Source organism: Talpa europaea (genome assembly GCF_964194135.1).
Source record: "Talpa europaea genome assembly, chromosome: 7".
NCBI classification, from domain to species: Eukaryota; Metazoa; Chordata; class Mammalia; order Eulipotyphla; family Talpidae; genus Talpa; species Talpa europaea.
Genome location: NC_140074.1, coordinates 6,967,685 through 6,986,772, shown reverse-complemented (window position 1 = coordinate 6,986,772; position 19,088 = coordinate 6,967,685). Strand labels below are relative to the sequence as shown.

Here is a 19,088-nt window from a genome sequence, read left to right as displayed (position 1 = left end):
CAGCTCCCTGGCTGGGGATCGAACTCCCAGTGTTGCAGCTTCAGTAGCTGCAGATAGCTTCACTGTGCTGAGACTTAACCCCTTGGGCCACCAGGGAGGCACCAAATTAACCTTCCTGCTGTTTGCCTAGCTGTCTCTGTCCTTGGGGGTTGTGGGCAATATCGAACTTCATTATAGCACCAGAGAGCCTGCCCTTTATTCACCATCCCTTTCCTCAGGAAGCCAACGCAAGTAACCTTGAGACTGTCTTGTCACAAACTGCTGCCTTTGGCCCCCAGCTGTAGGTTTCCACAGTTTCCATATTTCAGAGATGGACGTTCTGATATGGCTAGGGTTCAAAACATACCTTTTACATCCTAAGCTATGAACTGATCCATGCTTACAAAGTTAACAGCAGTAATTATCACCACCAATTATTAAAGAGAATCTAAGCTGATCTAAAGCAGTATTTCTAATAGAAAGCCACTAAGAAAACAGCTTTAGAAAAATAATGGGGGAGGGCCTCCTCTGGTGGCGCAGCGGTTGAGCACTGGGCTGCGAGGCTGCCCGCAGCCTCTGCAGCACTGGTTCATTCCCTGGCTGCCAGCTAGGGTCCCACAAAAAAAAAAAAAAAAAAAAAGAAAGAAAAATAATGGGGGAAATAGTAATTTTCATGTTCAAGAAAACCCTACTCGGGTATTATGAAATGGCCATGCCTAGGTAAGGATACCCCTCTTCTTAATATTAGGGCAAATTCAAGTACTGAATTTTTAGATTTCCTTACCTCAGTATTCCAAAATATCCCCCCGTAACACACACACACACCCACAAACCCACCCACCCCAATCTCAAATGACTGATCTAATTAGCTTATCACGAGTTAGACCAGTGTAAATAACAAACATTTATTGGTGTCACTTATGGTAGAAAAAAGTTCCTACACCAGATGCACATGACCCAATTGTTAAATAGAACATTTCCAAGGTGAACACACGCCCTAACCCAGCTTTATTTTTATCCACTTTTTAAGATTGCCAATTCCTCCTCTCCCCCCACCCCAAAGACATGTGAGCAACTGCTAATGAAAAGCAGTAAACAGCCACTTCGGCTATAGCATTTTCAACTCCACTCCAAGGTGAAGATTCCAATTACATTGGAGACTTAAGTTCTCTCAATTTCTCCTAACAAAAGTTCCTGAGTCCAGTATTTACAATATTACAGCACTAGCAGAACAGTGTCTACAACTCATCTTTGTCTGCTGGTTCCTCATCACCAGTTGGGGGAGGGCCTGCACTTCCATAGAGTTTGCTGATAATTGGCTGAACAATTTCTTCTAGTTCCTTCTTTTTAGCTTTGAAATCTTCGATGTCAGCATCTTGGTGACTCTCGAGCCATTCAATCTTTTCTTCTACAGCTTTTTCCATGATCTCCTTGTCTTCCGAGGAAAGTTTACCTCCCAGCTTTTCTTTATCTCCAATCTGATTCTTTAGAGAGTAGGCATAGCTTTCCAATTCATTTCTAGTGTCAATGCGTTCCTTAAGCTTTTTGTCTTCCTCAGCAAACTTCTCAGCATCATTAACCATCCTTTCAATTTCCTCAGGTGTCAGACGATTCTGGTCATTGGTAATTGTGATCTTATTTTTGTTGCCTGTACCTTTGTCTTCAGCTGTCACTCGAAGAATACCATTCACATCTATCTCAAAGGTGACCTCAATCTGTGGGACACCACGGGGAGCAGGAGGAATTCCAGTCAGATCAAAAGTTCCCAGAAGATGATTGTCTTTTGTCAGGGGTCGTTCACCTAGAATTTACACACAAAAAGAAGTTAGTTATTAAGTTCAAATAGCATTTCTGGATCCTTACATTTCAGTCTGCTGGAAACCTAGCATCAAGGACACTCTACAATGCTAGAAGTGGCTCAGCACCGGTCCATAAGGAGCAGCAAATGGCACTAACAGTCCCCATAACTCTGAATTTCACCCTCTTCCTAGCACTGTGGACCCTTATTCTTTCAGGTGTCAGCTCAGAAGTTACTTAAATGGGAAAGAAGTTACTTTAATGGGTAACTAAAAAAAATGGATTTTTGTACCAAACTCTACCAAATTCAACAGTTTGGTCAAATTATGAACTCTCCCAATATGAGAAGAGCAAACACTTTTTTCCTTAGCCACATCAATATCATAGATTAAGAAGTTGCAGTCTTTGAAAGCATACAGTGATCTACTATGTAGACAATCACCTTCATAAACTTTGATAGTAACAGTTGGCTGGTTATCAGAAGCTGTAGAGAAGATCTGAGACTTCTTGGTAGGCACCACAGTATTCCTTGGAATCAATTTGGTCATGACACCTCCCACAGTTTCAATACCAAGTGTAAGGGGACATACATCAAGCAGCACCAGGTCACCTGCAAAGATAAATTAATCAAGGTAAGTTTTAAAGGTCATCAGAGCCCTACCATGCCATCTCCCCACAAGCAATGACAGTTCACTTCTCCATTTTGCCACTTGATTAGGTGCTATGCAAAATCATGTTAAAAACAGCAAATACAGGGCCTCCCTGGTGGCACAGGGGTTAAAGACAGCACTATCAAGCTATCTATTGCCAGCCACTGCAGCAGGAGTTCAATCCCTGGCCAGGGAGCAACCCACATGGCGCAGCAGACCTCTCCTGCCTTGCCTGCTGCTCTCCTCAGCAGTGTATTTCAGTAGATCCTCCTGTTCTGCTCCCCACTCTCTGGTGAATCCTCTTACCCCCAGCACCTCTGGCTTATACCCCAGTTCTTATATGCATAAATAAACAAATCTTAAAAAATAGCAAATACAGTTGCTAAGGATCTTGACACTGCACCAGATCTTGTTCTCACTGTACCCTTTAACTAGCTGTGTGATCCTGCTGCTTACATTCTATTGCTTTCTAAAATAGCTAATTATATTACTTTCCCCATCAAAGTGTTAAAGCACTGCAGAAGGTTCTGTGACAGTGACCTACCTGTATCTTGATCACCAGAGAGTACACCAGCCTGGACAGCAGCACCATAAGCTACAGCTTCATCTGGGTTGATGCCCCTGGATGGCTCCTTGCCATTGAAGAACTCTTTAACCAGTTGCTGAATCTTTGGGATTCTAGTAGAGCCACCAACAAGAACAATTTCATCAATATCAGACTTTTTCAAATCAGAATCTTCCAACACTTTCTGGACAGGCTTCATTGTAGAACGGAACAGGTCCTGGAAGAAGAGACGTAATTATGGTGATGATGTCTGTTCGACCTAGACATGACTAAATGTCTAAATGCATCGTCCTAAGTTCAGAGTTTAACTAGATCTCATTAGCAAAGCAAAAAACAAGGGACATACCATATTTAGCTCTTCAAATTTGGCCCGAGTCAGGGTCTCAGAGAAGTCTTCTCCTTCAAAGAAGGACTCAATTTCAATTCTTGCCTGATGCTGAGAAGACAGGGCACGTTTGGCTTTTTCTACCTCACGCCGGAGTTTCTGAACAGCTCTGTTGTCTTTCCGTACATCTTTTCCAGTCTTCTTTTTGTAGAGTTTGATGAAATGTTCCATGACACGCTGATCAAAGTCTTCTCCACCAAGATGGGTATCTCCATTAGTAGCCACGACTTCAAAGACACCATTATCAATGGTGAGAAGAGATACATCAAAGGTTCCACCACCAAGGTCAAACACCAGAATATTCTTCTCCCCTTCCCTCTTATCAAGGCCATAAGCAATAGCAGCTGCCGTACTGTTAGGGAAACAATAGAAAAAGAAAACTTAGTCAAGTTTACATTCCCCCTATTTGGCAAATATGCCATACCCTTAAACTTAACACTTACGGCTCATTGATGATCCTCATAACATTCAGTCCAGCAATAGTGCCAGCATCCTTGGTTGCCTGGCGCTGGGCATCATTGAAATAGGCTGGAACTGTAACAACTGCATGGGTGACCTAAAAAGGTAACGAAAAGTAATTAAGTGTACTTTATTACATGGTTTAGCCTTATTTAAGTTACACTATAAACTACCACTTCAGTTTCCAAGCCAGTTTGTTCTCAAGGCAGGAGGATATAATACATATTATTTCACATGCACAAATTTGCAAGCATGAAGTAACTTAATGTGCAAAGTATTTTGTTTAACCTACAGTCCTTAAATAAACATGCGTGTCAAATTCATTATTAAATGACAAAAGTATCTACACAACCCAGTCAACTCAAGAGTAATGGCAAATTACTTAACGTTGTTCTAGAACTATATTTACCTTCTTGCCCAAATAAGCCTCAGCAGTTTCCTTCATTTTAGTGAGAACCATGGCAGAAATTTCTTCAGGGGCAAATGTCTTCGTTTGCCCACCTCCAATATCAACTTGAATGTATGGTTTCGTTTTCTTTTCAACCACCTATTTTAAAGAATGATTATCATTTTAGAGGAGGAAGCAATGACACTTCAAACTTTAAAAGACCCTTTCCCTCCCTCAAAGCTTGGTTCATTTTGGTCTTCCATAGCTGAATACTGACCAGAAAAACTTAAAGAGTTAAGACGTTTTTACAAAGACAAACCCCTTCAACTATACTCAATCTTTTAATCCTACAGCTATGGACAGAGCACTTAAAGATAAAGTTTCTACCTTAGCCAACTTTACCATCTTAAGTTTCTTTAAACACACACACAGATCATTGAAAACTATTATGGATGCATACACAACGTCTGGGTTCTAGGTCTCAACACCGTTCCCACTTACTTCTTCATCTTAAACTGCTCCCCCCCTCCCCCAAACCTGGGTGAGCAAACCCCCCCGTGCGTCCTACCTTGAAAGGCAAGAACTTGATGTCCTGCTGCACCGACGGGTCGTTCCAGGTGCGGCCGATCAGTCGCTTGGCGTCAAAGACCGTGTTCTCGGGGTTGGAAGTGAGCTGGTTTTTGGCTGCATCCCCGATCAGACGCTCCCCTTCGGGGGTGAAGGCCACATAAGACGGCGTGATGCGGTTGCCCTGATCGTTCGCGATGATCTCCACGCGGCCGTTCTTGAACACGCCGACGCTGGCGGAAACCCCGAGGAGAGACATGAGCCCCCAGCTTCTCGCCGCGCCCCGAAGGCCACGCCCCATTCCCCCCTTTTTCCTGAACCCACTTACCAAGAGTAGGTGGTCCCCAGGTCGATGCCAACCACCGTGCCCACGTCCTCCTTCTTGTCCTCCTCCTCGGCCCGCGCCGCGCCGAGCAGCAGCAGCACCGCAGCCACCAGGGAGAGCTTCATCTTGGCGGCGCCCGTCGCCACTCGGTCAGCAGGAGTCGCAGGCAATCCAGCCACAGGCCGCGGCACCGGGGCGCTCGGAAGCTGCCTGAGAGCGACAGGGCCCGGGCTCAGGGGGAGCGGCGGGCAGGCGAAGGACAGGTCCGGAAAGGCAGGCCGCGGCGCTTACCTCTCACGCTCGCGAAATTCCCAGTCGACGAGTCAGTGAGGTCTGGGCTAGCGTCGACCGCGCCGTCGCCGACGCCGCTTATATACCCTCCCCCCAGCCCCGTCGTGGAGGCCGCCGATTGGCGAAGGCGCTGCTCGTTGGAGGTCGCTGATTGGTCCAGGCCACCAAGCTGGCCACCGCCGATTCGAAGCGGCCTCCTCCGCAACAACGTCACCGCTCCGCCCATTGAGGGAGCTCATTGGCTGCTGACCGCGCCCAACAGTCACCAATGGGCGGCCACGTTCTCTCTGTTCGCTGACTCCATTGGCTCACCAGCTGCCTGTCCCACTTTTGACCTCTTACTCCGAGGTCGTTTCCGCCGGAACCGCTGAGATCCCGCCTCCCCGTTGGGCCCTGGGGAGCCGGGTCCCGTCCGGCGTCCCTGAGTGCCCCGGGGCGGTGAGACTGGACTACTCTGCGCGCCCAAGGCCTCCCACTCCTCCCCCGACCCGCATCCTGAAGCGGGAAGAAGCGCTCTCTTCTCCCGGCCTCCCGCCCATTCCGGGCAGGCGGGTCTCGGCGTAGATGCTGGGATCACTTCCCGGCACATCTCTGCCCTTCGTAGCCTCTGCGAGTCCCGGCGTGTCCGAGCTTCAGGGCCTTTGTTGCCCACCGGCCTGCCGCCCTCGAGCGGGGCCTGTTGCGGGCACTGCCCGGCCGCAAACCGTTGCTCCTTCTAGCCAGTTATGTCGCCCCTATACCCCCACCCAGCTGTCTCTTTCTATCCCAGGGCTCTTCACATTGTCCTGCCCCAGGGTCAGTCACAGGACAGACCTGGCCCAAATAATTGCCCCCAGCCCAGAGTCGCCTCCCCACTGCGGCAGCACACCCATGCCCTCACTCCCACCCCGAGAAGTGTCATTTTCCAGTTTGCCACCTCTAGCCTTCCCTTTCCTCTCATCCTTTCTCATTGTAACTCTAGCTTTCATTCTTGATACTTTCCTGTCTAATTCTGCTTCAGTGCAATTGATAAATAAAAGGCCTCCTGAGAATGCCCTACTACTGTAGCAAAAACAAAGTACTATACTATTTAGCTTAGACTTACTATAGCCCAAACATTGTTTATGTTTCAGGGGTCAATTCCAATCTGTTTCAGTTCTTGCACTTCAGCTCAGTAATTGATAGGCCTTTCCCATGTTCCAGATGAGAAAATTAATTCTGAAAGAAAGTATTAACTATTAAAGACACAGAGCTCTTAGTGAGTGATGATGGGGTTAGGATTAATATCCAAGTCGGCTTTACTCCAGCCAGTGCTCTTAATAATTTTAAAAATTAATTCTAGTAGTGTTTTTGGAGGGTATACCACCATGGGCAGGCAAAAGGCCTGATACGAAGTATTTTTAAATATGTATGGAAAAGGTATGGGACATTATGCTGAGATTTATGGGTATGGACAACACTGTCCACATAGCACTGAAGCATCTTACAGTTCACTCTTGGGGTGTAGGAGTCAATACTCAGGAGTTTCCCTCCCATTTAGTGCTCCTCAAAGGTTACACTGGTGACTCAGATAGCTCCATTCTTACCATGGAAGTTGCATCATCCATCTCTTTCTACAGGGCTTGTAATACTGTTGTAACACTGACCCTTCATTAGATTTCATCAGTCCATAGGCAAGCTAAAAATGTAAGAGCATACTAATTGCTTCACATCACTTCATATAAAAAGTAATATATGTACATATACACATGTATATACATATATCACTGTACATTTCCATTGACGACAAAACTTTCAACCTCACCCTTGATTAATAGAGTTACCTTTTACAATGCTCCATTTTCTACGACTTAGAAAAGTGGTATCTGGCTTATTTCCAAAGGGAATTGTGTATACTGGTGGTTGTAGTATCTTTTAAAAAACATAGACAATTTATTATATATTATATGTGTCATATATTCCACAGTGTGACCATAAGGAGTGAATAAGAAAGTGCACAGATAAGCCTAGTTTGCTGACAGTTAAATGCTGATATCAACAGTGCCAAGTTATCAATATTTTACTAAGTGCTGTAACACCATGCTAAACACTTCATGTGCATTATCTTCTATAACCCTTATAAAAGCATTTTTTCCTTTATCCCTATTTTAGGGTTAAGGAATCTAAAGCCCCAGGAGATAAAGAAATTTGCCCAGGAGATCACACAGCTGAGAAGATACTGAGCCAGGATTGGAGCCTTGGCTTTCTTAAATTTCTGTAGTCTAGGTTGTCATCCTGAGCTTCAGGTTTATGAGACATTTTGTTTTAGGGTATGGAGTAGTTACATATTTGCAAATATTTGATGATGGGTAGTAGAAAAAAGTAGACGTTGTCCAGTAATTTAAACCAACTCATTTTATTTGTGCTCCTATGGGTAAGAAAATAGGTTTGTTTACTGTTTGATTACAGAAAATAAGAACAGTTAGAATTAATTAGGATTGGGGGCTCTCTGGTGGCGCAAGGGGTTAAGACATAACCTATGAAGCTTTCAGTCACAGTAGCACCAGTTCGCTCCCAGCCAGGGAGCTGACACACATGGCCCAGACCTCTCCTGACTCGCCCGCTGCTCCCTTTAGCAGTGTATTTCAGTCAGTCTGCTTGTTCTGTTCCCCACTCTGTCTATGGTGAATCCTCTCACCCCCCCACAATTCTGGCCTGTACCCCAGTTCTTGTATGTATATATAAATAAATCTTTAAAAAATAATTAATGAGAATTGGATGTTATTTCGCCCCTAAATCTTTCTTTCTGAAAGGGAATTAAAGGTATAGAGCATAGACAAGTTGAATATTTAGACCCTGATAGTAAAGTATTTCCCTGACATTTGAACTAGAAGCAATACTAGGTATAAATCATGTAGTGTTTCTTTGAATTTTTTTAAAGATATATTTATTTATAGAAGAACCAGGGTACAGGCCAGATGTGTGGGAGGGTGAAAGGATTCACCAGAGACAGAGCGGGGGAAAAGATCAAGCAGACTGACTGAAATACACTGCTGAGGGGAACAAAGGGCAAGACAGGAGAGGTCTGCTGTGTCATGTGGGTCACCTCCCTGGCTGGGGATGGAACTCAGGCTGTAGATGTGATTGTGCTGACACTTAACCCCTAGGCTATCAGGGAGACCCTGAAGCTTATGTAAAGTCAAAGGAAAGCTTTTAAAAAGTCAAAAGAAACATTTTATGTATAAATTTAAAATGCCTTAATCAAATACTTTTCCATATATTACCTTAATCATAAGGAACAGCTCTATGAGGAGGCATATTACATACATTTTACAGACCAGTAAACAGTTACTCAGAAAGATCAAATGACTTTTCCTAAGTCACAGCTATTGATTCATAAAATTTTTATGCATCTAAAAACCCTGTGGTCTTTCCTCTCTCTCACAACATCTGATGCAGCATGTCATAAATCTCTCTCACCAAAAAAAAAAAAAAAAAAAAAAAAAGGGAAGAGTAGAAAAGGTACTATTTGTTACTTGTTACTTGTTTTTAATTGCATGGGGATGGGGGAGGAAGGTAGTCTACTACTTATGGAATTCGTTTTTTAAAAGGTGAAGAGGGGCCTCCCTGGTAGCGCAGGGGGTTAAAACTCAACCTATGAAGCTGTCCGCAGCCTCTGCAGCATGCATTCGATCCCTGGCTGGCCAGGGAGCAACCCACATACAGCAGACCACTCCTGACTCACCTGCTGCTCCCCTCAGCAGTGTACTTTCGTCAAACTGCCTGTTCTGTTCCTCACTATATCTCTGGTAAATCCTCTCATTCCTTGCATCTCTGGTATGTACCCCAGCTCTTGTATGCATAAATAAATACATCTTTAAAAATAAAGAAATAAATAAAAGGTGAAGACCAAGAAGAAAATTCCCGCACTTACAAAAGTTCAAAGAAGGGCCTCCCTGGTGGCACAAGGGATTAAGCACAGTGCTGTGAAGCTGTCCGCAGCCACTGAGGCAGGAGTTCGATCCCCTGGCCAGCCAGCTACCCACCCACATGGCGCAGCAGACCTCTCCTGTCTTGCCCACTGCTCCCCTCAGTGGTATATTTCAGTAGCTCTGCCTGTTCTGCTCCCCACTCTGTTTCTGGTGAATTCCCTCACCTCCAGTACCTCTGGCTTACACCCCAGTTCTTGTATGCATAAATAAATTTAAAAAACAAAACAAATATTTCATTTTTCAATTTGGGGTATGTTCATGGCATCTTAACTATGTTTTTAATTTCCTTGATCACAAATGAAGTGTTGTACTTTTTCTAATTTTTATTGGTCATTTCTATTTCTTTTCTGACATTGTACCTTTTTCTCTATTGAGTTTCTTAGTTTGTAATTATTTCTATTTTAAAATTCAGTCATTTTTTATTTTATGTTTTGCTCTTACAATATAGAATGTGTCTTTATTCCTGTGCGTGTGTGTGTGTGTGTGTGTGCGCAGGTGGTTTTTTTTTTTTTTTTTTTAAGATTTCAGTCTCACAGCAAGTTGCAAATAGAGCTCATGTATTCCTTACTCAGCTACCAATGGTGATGTCACCTTTTTTTTTTAAAACTCTTTTTTTTTTTATAGAGGCATGTTTTATTTATTTATTTATTTGTTTGTTCGTTTGTTTTGTTTATACAAGCACTGGGTACAGTCAGAAGCGCGGGAGGGTGAGAGAATTCACCAGAGCCGGAGCGGGGAGCAGAGCAGGCAGAAGGACGGAAGTACACTGCTGAGGGGAGCAGCGGGCGGCAGGAGAGGTCTGCGCGCCATGTGGGACCCTCCTCTGGTGGCCCGGGAGCAGCCGGGAATCGAACCGGTGCTGCAGAGGCTGCGGGCAGCTTCGCAACCCAGCGCTCAACTGCTGCGCCACTGGGGAGGCCCAGTGATGTCACCTTTAGCTGAAAAACCAGGACTATACATTGTATTTAGTTTTCATCATTTTTAAAAAAGATTTATTTTATTTATTTATGCATATAAGAGCTAGGGTGTAGGCCAGAGGTATGGGGGAAGGGGAAGGTGAGAGGATTCACCAGATATAGAGTGGGGAACAGGCACATCTACTGAAATCACTGTTGAGAGGAGCAGCGGGTGAGGCAGAAGACCTGGCCAGGGATTGAACTCAGCTGTGTTTCCATTTTGAAATGACATTGTGAGGGCCTCCTCGGTGGCGCAGCGGTTGAGTGCTGGGTTGCGAAGCTGCCCACAGCCTCTGCAGTGCTGGTTTGATCCCCGGCTGCTCCCCAGCCACCGAAGGAGGGTCCCACATGGCGCGCAGACCTCTCCTGCCACCCGCTGCTCCCCTCAGCAGTGTACTTCGGTCCTTCTGCCTGCTCTGCTCCCCACTCTGGCTCTGGTGAATTCTCTCACCCTCCCGCGCTTCTGACTGTGCCCAGTGCTTGTATAAATAAATAAAAATGAATAAAAAAAAAAAGAAATGACATTGTGATACATCAATCTAATAAAACATTGTATGCTCTTTAAACTTGTTACCTATGTGTTTCAAAGAGTAAACTGTTAAGCATGTTATTTTTTTGTTCAAAAGCAACATTTTCTTGTTATTAAAAAAGCTGTTAGAAACTTACCAAATGTGGAAAACTAAAAGTAATACTTAAGAATACAAAAATGTCAGTGAGATATTTTACATTATATAATTACATTAAATACATTTCATGCATTATAATTGACCATAGGTTAAATTCAAATACACCACCGTGTTATGTTGCATTAACATTACAGATCCTAGCCATTGGATCATTCTTGGTACTGGGAGAAAAATGGGGTTTAGTATAGACTTCAGTGGGCTGAAATGTGAGTAGCATGATTTATAACCTTATTGTATAAGAGTCAGTTTTCTCATGTTAGTATTTTCAAGTTTTAGGTTTTTATTTGTTGTCCTTGACTTAGCTGTTAATATAAAATTCATCGGCTAGTGTTATCAATCTGTATGACTATGTAAATACATTGCCAGGCCCTTGGAAGGTCCCAGGCAAATGAGGGGCCCTAAGTCATAAACTCCATTAGCTTCACAGTAAACAAACCTCTGAGTGTTACTATTTCTGAGCCTGCCAGTGGGGGCCAGTGCAGGACAACTAAGGGCAGAGAACATGGCGCAAGGCTGTAACTGGAGTCCAGTCCCTTGGTTCATTGGATTGTAAAGTAAAAAAAAGATTTTGCCCAAGGAATACTTTCTGCCACCTGATGAGGACAATTTCTGTGCATGTCTTTGGCATTTTTTCACTGACAAATTCAAGAACTTTAGAAAAATTTTCCTATTAAAAATAATGTGTAGGGGCCTCCCTTAAGACACAACCTATGAAGCTACCCCCAGCCACTGCAGCACAAGTTCAATCCCCAGGCGGCAAAGGAGCAACCCACATGGTGCAGCAGACCTCTCCTTACTTGCCCGCTGCTTCCCTCAGCAGTGTATGTCAGTCAATCTGCCTGTTCTGTTCCCTACTCTGTTTCTGGTGAATCCTTTCACCACCCCCAACTCCTGACACCTCTGGCCTGTAACCCCGTTCTTGTATGCATAAATAAATTAATATTTTTTAAAAATGTGTACTTAATTCATATATATTTTTGTTTATTCAAAGCATAATGAGTCAAACTAAGTGTTCATTAATAGGGTGTGTTAAATAAACTGTGGCATAGTGTACTACGCAAATATGTAAAGCTTCAAAATAATGTAGTTTTTATGTACTGATATGCAATTATTAAATTAAATAAATTAGATTTATTTAATCCTTTATTAAGGATTTATTATTAAATGAAAAAAGCAAGTCACAGAATACAGAACAGCATATTGGTCTTTAACATAGGCTGTTTTAGATGTTTGCCTGCTGCTTCAGTTTGAACTGTATTGCTTGAGTCATACTATTAACAGCTTACATTTGTGTTTTGCTTTATAGCAAACAAAGCTTTCATCTGCAACCTTTGGTTTTACCCTTATGACCACTGGATGGGAATCTCTGGGGGTATTGGTCTCTATTCATGAAAGTGGCATATTTATACAACTGGTTTATAATTTGACTTTTTGGATGGGATACTAAGTTTAATCTTGCAGGCTGTAACTTTCCAGAACCTGGAGGAGGACTGTTTATTGATTTTGACCAACTTTTTACATCTCCAGTTTCTTTCCCCATGTGTAACAGGTGATAAGAATGATACCTACTCTCCATTCCACAAGAATGACTGTTGTAGTGGTCCATTGTTCTAATATGTGGGTTGTATTCCTTGGGCGTGCAGGGTGGTAGATTGAAAAATGCCTTTCTAATTCAAGTTCTTTGTATTTGACAGAGTACGACCCAGAGCAATTAATTGACCATCCCAGTGCTCTTTTTACTTAACCATCTACCATACAATATGTTCACCGCCCTCAACAACATTTTGTGGGGGCCTCCCTGCTGATGCAAGGGATTAAGACCCAACTTATGAAGCTATCCACAACCACTGCAGCACAAGTTTGATTCCCGGCCAGAGAGCTACCCACATGGCGCAGCAGACCTCTCCTGACTTGCCTGCTGCTCCCCTCAGCAGTGTATTTCAGTCATTCTGCCTGTTCTGTTCCCCACTCTGTCTCTGGTGAGTCCTCTCACCCACCCCATGCACCTCTGGCCTGTAACCCAGTTCTTTTTTTTAAAAAAAGATTTATTTATGCATACAAGAGCTGGGGTACAGGCCATAGATGCGGGGTTGGGGTGAGAGGATTCACCAGAGATAGAGTGGGGAACAGAACAGGCAGACTGACTGAAACACATTGTTGAGGGGAGCAGCATAGGAGACAGGAGAGGTCTGCTGAGCCATGTGAGTTGCTCCCTGGCCAGCAGGGGGCTCGAACTCGTGCTGCAGAGGCTGCAGATTGCTTCATAGTGCAGTGCTTACCCCCTTGTGCCACCAGGGAGGCCCTGTACGCCAGTTCTTGTATGCATAAATAAATAAATCTTTAAAAAAAGGAACATTTTGCAACCTTTGGAGTCCTTTCCTTCCCTCCTGCCTGGCCTGAGTGCTCCAGCCCAGCTAGAGTACTTGGTGTTAAGTCAGCACAAACTATGGAATGCATCCATTTACATGTTTTGTTCAGGCTGGGTTCTTCCTCAGCAGTCCTTATATGACATCGTCCTTGTTGAGATTTAGTCATCCTGTAACTCCTGTGACACCTCCTCCTTCAGGTTGTGACCCCTCAACTTGATGAAATGTTTGTCTGGGAATCTCAGAGCTTACTTTTTATGATCCTTAGTCAGTGGGTATTATTTTACCATACATTATAAACTATATCGTGTTACTTTTTCCACTTCCCTAGTGCTTTGAGCAAGGCCTTATAACAAAGCTGTTAATCTTTGATCACATTTAATTCTCCAGTTGGTTGAATGGCAATAAAATAATCACTGATCAGCCTACCATAGAATGCTATTGTGGTAATAAAATGAGACAATTAATATGAAACACTTTTTGACAATTTTTAAAGGCAACCCAGCAAGGAGGATGACTCAATGGAAAGCAGTGTGGCAGCTGACTCATATTTGAAATAGCTGGGAAACTGATTATTCTTTTCTTTCTTGCCTGGAGACTCCCAGTGTTGGAGGACATAATCATTGTTTTCAATCTTTTGAAAGGTTGTCAAGTGGAAAACATTCTGTATTGCTCCAGGCAGTGTAACTACTAGCAGGAAAGGAAGTAAAAAGGAATTAGATTTCGGGTCAGCAGGAGGCAGAACTTTCTAACATTTGGAGCTGTGGAGCCGACTGCCTTACTTAAGGTAGTAAAAGCTCCCTGAAACGTGAAAGGTTGAAGCAGAAGTTGAAAGACCTCTATGGGGGTGTACAAGAGGGGAACCCTGCCGGGAAGGTATCCCAACGACTTTTAAGGTGACTTCCAAGTCTAACGCTTCTCTCAGAAGGTTTCCACCAATGTTCAGCTCGGTTAACTTGACATTTGAATATACCTGAAATGTTTTCCTAAAAAGTTCTTATTATTGGCTCAATTGACAATTGAATAAACAACAACAAAATCGGTGTGGTCGTTTGGAATAAATAAAAGTCGATAAAATGAGGAGTGGGAACTCAGTTAACACAATCCAGGGACCACTGAAGGCGATCGGCAACACCTAACAGAAAGCTGAGAGTGTGTGTGTGTGTGTGTGTGAGTGTGTGTGTGAGTGTGTGTGTATGAAAGAGAGAGAGTGAGAGAGAGAGAGAGAGAGAAAGAGAGAACATCCTGAGTGTGGGAGAGAGATTTTCGTCTCGGGCAAGTGACAGTTAGGGCAAACGCGAACGCTCCAACTTGAGTGACTCCACCCGCTTCAGCTCCGAGGACGCCTCCCCGCGCAGCCCGGCACCCGGAAGCGAGCGCCGGCTTTGGGCGCAGGACGACCTCCCGGAAGGCGCCCGCGGTCGCCCCGCTGGGCGCGCTGGGCGGGCGGGGCTCCGCGGCCGCGGCCGAACTACCACTCCCAGGGGGCCCCGCGGCGCGGCGCACGCGCAGTGGCGTGGCGGCGGCGCCGCCGCAGGACGCAGGGCAGCCAACAGCAAGTGGCGCCGGCGGCGGCGGCGGTGGCACTTGGCGGCGAGGACGGCGGCGGTGCGCGGCCGAGCGGCGATCGGCGGGAGCCTCGGTGCCCATCCCCGCCTGGCCCTCCAGGTGAGCGCGCGGCCACGTCCCCCCGCGCCGAGCGCGCGGCGCCTGCCTGGCGGCCGTGGCCTAGGGCCGCAGCCTGGCCTGAGCCGGGCCGCGGGGGCCGCTGACCCCGGGCCCTGGGCCCGCCGCTCCGGCGCGGGAGGGCGGCCGGGAGGCTCCGCCAGGCCGGGGAGGGATGCGCCGGCGCGCGGGGTCCGGGCGGCCCGGAGCGGGGAGGGGGGCGCGTGGGGGATGGGATGGGCATGGACCGAGCACCTCGGGGCCGCTTGGAGGGGGAGCCCGAGGCAGCCATCGGCAGGTGGGGAACCGAGGCTGCGGGCGAGAAGGAAGTGGACGGGCTTCTGGGCGCCGCGGCCGGGGGGACGGAGGACGGAGGAGCTCGGGGGCGCTCCTGACAGGCCGGCCTCGAGGGCTGGGGCCAGCCCCCCTACCGCAAACACGTACTGAATTTGGCACCTTTCCACCTGCTGCTGGAGGTCCCAGTGAGGGCCTGTGGGTTGCTTCCCGGTAACCCCCCCCCCTTCAATTTCATCTTTTATTGACAGGCAGAATTTAAAGGATGCTGGCTAGGCGAGCCGTGGAAATTAACAAGGTTCTGTGTGTAAAGCAGCCTAAGACTAGGGAGACACGGGGATAGGGACAGAGGAGAGTGCAGTTGCAGGAGGAATTATTGTTTTTATTTTAAAATGTGTGACAAAAGTCAGTTTGAGCACCAAGGCTTTCAACTGGAAAGAGTTTTTAACTGGAATTCACCAGTTGGTGGGTAGAATTCGGGAGTCTTGAGCTAGAATGGGGGTAGAACCACAAATTACCTGATTACTGCACTTTGTCATGTCTTTCAGTTAGGAATGTGGTAGCAAACCACAGTAGAATGATTAGTGCCTGTGACTTGGTCGCCAATAAAAATTACAGATAATTTTGATTCATATTTATAGTTGGTGCAAATATCGCAAAATATTTATACTTATTTCTTGGAATTTGTGGTGTCGTTAGACCCACTGTTAAGTTTTTGTTTTCTAATGGGATAATAACAACTATTACTGTGTTTTCTTATAGTTCAGTATAATTGGTTTTCTTTGTAATCTCCTATATTAATTATACATTTAAAAGCAATCTAAGAAGGAGTTCATAGGCTTCATCAGACCATCAGAGCAGTCCATGGAGATGGACTCCTGGAGTAGGAATAAATTTTTTGGGTAAGTCTGCCTGGAAGAATATTTGAATCATTAGATAAGAAAGAAGACAAGGCAGATATGATGACTGTGTACATGGAAGAGGGAATTTAGTAATTAGGAAATAAAAGATTTGACTGGGGTGAGGAAATAGTTTTCAAAGATAGAAGAAGTCATGGATAATTCAGTCGGGGTACTAGGGATCTGCAAAATAATCTGAGGAAGAAAGGAAAGTGAATACTTTTTGGCCCTTAGGTTTTTATACTAAGGCACTTCCTAGTTCCTAGTGATTGAAGCCCTCCAAGATCTTGCATAAGCCTCTGCTGGTTTTATTTAAATCATATAGGTTGTTTAGCTGTTAGAGAGAGGTGTTTTAATTTTTCCATCCTTACATGCAAAACAGCAGGAGCTCTCTTCACATGTATTTTCTTATTGTTGCAGTTTTATATTCAAATAGAAGCAAATATGTAGATTTTAGAGTTGGTAAGGCATTTTCTTGGAATTCTTTTTATTTTTTTATTTATTTTAAAAAAGATTTATTTATTTATGCATACAAGAGCTGGGGCACAGGCCAGAGATGTGGGGGGGGTGGTGAGAGGATTCACCAGAGGCAGAATGGGGAACAAAACAGGCAGATTGACTGAAATACACTGCTGAGGGGAGCAGCGGGAGCGACAGGAGAGGTCTGCTGCGCCATGTGGGTGGCTCCCTGGCCAGCTGGGGATCGAACTAGTGTTGCAGAGGCTGTGGATTGCTTCATAGTGCTGTGCTTAACCCCTTGCGCCACCAGGGGGGCCCTTGGAATCTTTTTAATTCTTATAGTTTGGCTTCATTTTGGCACCAGACTTCTCACTGATAAATCATTCTTCATGTGTTCAGAATATTAGGGGATATGAAAGTTGTACTTGCTTGTAAATCACCTATCAACATCTTGAGTGAGTTATTTTTTTCTCTAAAATATGAGCAGTAATGGAAAGCTATTGCAGCAAACTTTTCCTGGAAAAAATAAAGGGGCTGTATGGAAAGGTAAAGTATTTTGTGAAAGAGATGACTACAGTTCAATTGAACATACCATTTTTTTAAAATTATTTTTATTTATTTGTGCATACAAGAACTGGGGTATAGGCCAGAGGTGCAGGGGGTGAGTGTATTCACCAGAGCCAGAGTGGGGAACAGAATAGGCAGATCTACTGAAATACACTGCTGAGGGGAGCAGTGGGCGAGACAAGGCGGGATCTGCTGCGCCATGTGAGTTAGCTCCCTGGCCTGGGATTGAACTCATGTTGCAGTGGCTGGGAATATCTTGATAGTGCTGAGATTTAACCCCTTGCCTCACCAGGAGGTCACTGCACATACCATGTTGCAAATCCCTGCTTTGAAGAGGTCTGATTTGGACATGGTCTGTATATTAAGACAATGTGAATGTCTTTTTAACTGAGGCTCTTCTACTTTGTGATCCTAGATTGAGCTAAGTGACACTGAATTCTTTATATCAGATCAAGAAAAACTTTTTATGTCTGATAGAATCAAATAATAGTGAAGATGTGGTTGAACATGATAATTTTAGAAACTGCTGGTAGTGTTTAAATTGGGATAGCTACCTTAGAGTAAATATTTGAATTACTTAGTGAAGTTGAAAGTGTGGTGCACCCTACCCCATAATTTCACAACTTCTAGACGGCAGTATGAATGGGAATTAGTGACACAGGTGATGATCGCTGGAATTTTTTTTTTTTTTAAGACTTGAAGCAACTGTGCCAAGATTAACCTGAATTTTAGGAGGCAGAATTTGAGTGCTATTTTCCTATTAATTTTTTTAATCCAGAAATTTTTGGATTTTTGAAAAATTTTAAGCCTTCTGAGTTGCAAGAGTGCTACAAAACACCCATATACTCTTCACCTAGATTTGATAACTATCAAATTTTACCAAGTTTGCTTTAACCACAAAGAGACACTTTTTTTTTTTTTGGCCAAACCATATGTGAGTTAGGTTTAGATACCATCAAAATACTTTAGTATGTATTTCCCAAGAATGTTGACTGTCTTCTACATAGATGCAATTCATTTGTCACCCTCAAAAATTTTAACATGAATATAATAAATATTGCTTAATATACAGACCAGATTTTTCCAGTTGTCTCAATATGGTCCTTAGCTTGTTTGATCCAAGATCAAAAGGATCTTGCATTACATTTAGTTACCTGCTTGAGTCTAGGATGATTTTCCAATCTTTTTTTTTGGGTCTCTCATGACATTCATCATCCAGACTAGTTGTTTTGTAGAATGTTCTTTCATTTCAATTTATTTGAATGTTTCTTTATGATCAGATACTGGTTAAATATTTTTGGTTTGAATGCAACATAGGTGATTTTACATCTCTTTCAAGGTATCACATCAGAGGCACAGATGTCAATTTCATTATTTATAAAAATCTGATTTGACTAAGATAATGTCTGCTAGATTTCTATTGTAAAGGTACCCCCATTCCTTTATAATTGTGATCTGTGAAATGATAATTGAAAAAATTGTCTCAGAGTCATCAGTTATTTTTTAAAGATTTATTTATTTATGCATACAAGAGCTGGGGTACAGGCCAGAGATGCGGGGGGGGAGGGGCGGTGAAAGGATTTACCAGAGACAGAGTAGGGAACAGAACAGGCAGACTGACTGAAATACACTGCTGAGGGGAGCAGCGGGTGAGTCAGGAGAGGTCTGCTGCGCCATGTGGGTTGTTCCCTGGTTGGCCGGGGATTGAACTCATGCTGCAGAGGCTTCAGATTGCTTCATAGTGTGGTGCTTAACCCCTGTGCCACCAGGGAGGTCCCCAAGTAATCAGTTATTAATAGAGATACCAGTTACAAAGGATCGAGAAAATTTAGATTGGAGA

The 19,088-nt window shown here is 44.3% G+C and overlaps 1 protein-coding gene across 1 annotated transcript; it reads right to left on the bottom strand.

Moving 5' to 3' along the window:
- Positions 1-1,120: 1,120 nt before the first annotated feature.
- HSPA5 (heat shock protein family A (Hsp70) member 5) lies at positions 1,121-5,240 on the bottom strand (the record flags this gene model as incomplete). The annotated part of the gene is made up of 8 exons (XM_084237460.1): positions 1,121-1,780; positions 2,219-2,386; positions 2,971-3,208; positions 3,338-3,728; positions 3,820-3,932; positions 4,245-4,382; positions 4,792-5,023; positions 5,119-5,240. The coding sequence occupies 8 exons, from the start codon at positions 5,238-5,240 to the stop codon at positions 1,218-1,220; spliced, it is 1,965 nt and encodes a 654-aa protein (XP_084093586.1). The 3' UTR covers positions 1,121-1,217.
- Between the last annotated feature and the right edge of the window lie 13,848 nt (positions 5,241-19,088).